A 2,499-nucleotide genomic window follows, 5' to 3' on the forward strand; every position below is an offset into this window, starting at 1 on the left:
TTATTATTAAAGTTTAACATTATAATTAACAAAAATAGTATAAAAGTCATATCCTGGCGAAATAGCCACATAGCAGCTGAAAACCATATATTCCCTTCCCGTTCTCCTGTCGTTCCCTAGCTTGTCATGCATTCTTTCCAAAAATCGGGACTTTTTAAAAATGCTGTGGGACGCAGGACAAATTGTTAAAAATTGGGACTGTCCCACCAAAAGCTGGACGTCAGTTCACATTAAAGTAGAAGTCTCTGCCACTCCACAGAGGGAGAGAGTTCCCTGAGACGCTTCAATGGAGCAAAGGGTGTGAAAGGCAGTTTCATGCATTGAGATTCACGTGAAGTGATGAGGTAGAGGCAGTGAGTATGAATTACTAGTTCCCAGAAACTTAACCATACAGAGAGAGGAATAGAGTGGTGATAGCTGGAGGAGGTTGTGAGTTTTTATCTTTTAAAAAGATAAAACACTTAACTAGTGTTTTATCTGGTTTTAAGAAGAGCGAGGCTTGAACACAGTGTTAAGTGATGTGCTGACACGCACCTGTGGACAAAGGCGAGGTTAAAGGTAACGAAGAACAGGGACCAGGAAGGACTGAGAGGTTCATCTTCAGCCGACATTCACCTGAGAATGCAGAGGAGCTTGTAGGCCTGGTTTATGTTTGTGTCTTTCCCCTGAGCAGGGGACAGGGAGAAGGCGAGGGAGTTTTTGCCTCCCTTCCCTCTGTGGAGCAGGTGCTGCGGCCACCATCAAGTGGGGAGGTCATGGGACCGTGAGTGTTTGTGATGGCTGTGGTGAGAAACAGGAAGGGAAGCTGACCCAGGGCCTTTGGGGGATTGCTTCTACCAGGCGGTGAAGAATATGTAGCAGAGGCTGGAGACCATGGCCCCACGGTGGCGCCTGTGCACACAGTTGAACACTTTCTCTTGGGTGCTTAGAGAGGAGAAAGCACACGTAGTTGGACTGATCCATGATTGGGGCTTTGCCATCAGGTCTAAGGATGGAGAAGCCGAAAAGATGGACAGATTGGCAGGCGTGATTTAGAGTCAGTGTTCATGCTACTTGCTGGGGAAAGGGAAGCACAGAAGGAGCTCCAGGAGTGAGGAGAGGATGGAGGTTCTGGGTTCCCTAACCCGAGAATAGGTTTAATGGGAACCGGGCAGGGAGAGCACAGAAGAACCACCGGTTTTCTCAGAGCAGTGTTTTTCAGCCTTTTTTGTCTCATGCCACACTTGAACCTATAGTTAAACTTCCACAGCACGCTTAAATTATGTTGGTTTTTTTTAAAGGGTTAAAAAAAGAATATATTTATTCTTTTGTTTTGAATTTAATTTAGCTTAATTTAATTAATCTTAAAATTTTTCACAGCACACTGGTTGAAAATCACTGGCTCGTAGGGTAAGGTGGTGATACTATTTTAACACTTTCTTCAGCCTTGGGGTACATGAGGGAGTGACCACGAATATGAGTGAATGGAGTGGAGTGGAAGTGACACTGTAATTGCGGAAGTCTATAGAGTTGTGATTTAAAATTTCAGGTGTGGGTCAGTCGGAGTTTGCAGTTGCTGACATGGTTGACATGTTTGTTTTACTATTGCCACCAGCAGGAGGAGATGAACTGCAGGTAAATCTTTTATTTTTTTTTCCCCTCAAATACAAAGAATGTACCTCTGAAAGTGCCAGTTTCTATTGTGTGTTTTTGTAAATTAAGTTGATAATAGTGTAGAGAAAGAAACATCATTGACGTTGGCTAAATTTTTTGTCGGCTTATAGGAATAGAATGTATGACCTTGAAGTGATCATATGTCTTAAACTTTTCTACTGTTTTAACCTTGAATCATACACAGCAAAATCAATATATGTAGCCAAAAACGTATGTACCCCTGTAATATTTTGAAATTAAAAAAAAAATCCCAACTTTTCTACCTGTGACATGGGAGTGATTGGAATACATGGATAGCTCCAGCCACAGGAGACCAGGTTGCATGGCTGTTTTTAGTACACTCGGTTCAAATGCTCTTCATAAGATATCACTTTGTTTTTAACTGGGATCCTGCTGTCATGGTTTACATAATGTACAATGGGATTCTTACTCTTCTCCTGCCATGCCATTCTGACACTTAACTGCCTGGTAGTAGTGCAGACTTCGCAGGATGAGGGTACCATCCAACACAAGCCTCCCATCACTTAGACACCAGCTATAAGCTCCAGGATTCCCAGGCCACCTACACCTCTGACCAACTGGCTACAATTTAAGGGGTTCCCACTACCCATTAGGCTTTATAGCTCACTAGAATGACTCACAGGACTCAAGAAAGCACTATATTAAAATTATAGTTATGTTATAAAGGATACAAATCAGGACCAGCCAAATGAAGATACCTGGGAGAGTCCCAAACACAAAGCTTCTGTGTCTAATAGGAAGACAGTTGAGGCTTTGTGCCACATGGCATCAGCTCGACTTATGTCTCCTGGAACATTGATGTGGATCATCAACAAGGAAGCACCC

General features: G+C 43.0%; 1 protein-coding gene across 2 annotated transcripts in view; it reads left to right on the top strand.

Moving 5' to 3' along the window:
• The window catches only part of MMAA (methylmalonic aciduria (cobalamin deficiency) cblA type), a 17,858-nt gene that overhangs the window by 10,587 nt on the left and 4,772 nt on the right, over positions 1-2,499 (top strand). For both annotated transcript variants that reach the window (XM_003790198.3, XM_023513480.1), the window contains one exon: positions 1,529-1,614. In XM_003790198.3, coding sequence (XP_003790246.1) covers positions 1,529-1,614 — 86 coding nt within the window. The remainder of the gene's footprint in view (positions 1-1,528; positions 1,615-2,499) is intronic.

The sequence above is a fragment of the Otolemur garnettii genome, unplaced genomic scaffold (genome assembly GCF_000181295.1).
Source record: "Otolemur garnettii isolate 467f Iridium unplaced genomic scaffold, OtoGar3 scaffold00041, whole genome shotgun sequence".
NCBI classification, from domain to species: domain Eukaryota; kingdom Metazoa; phylum Chordata; class Mammalia; order Primates; family Galagidae; genus Otolemur; species Otolemur garnettii.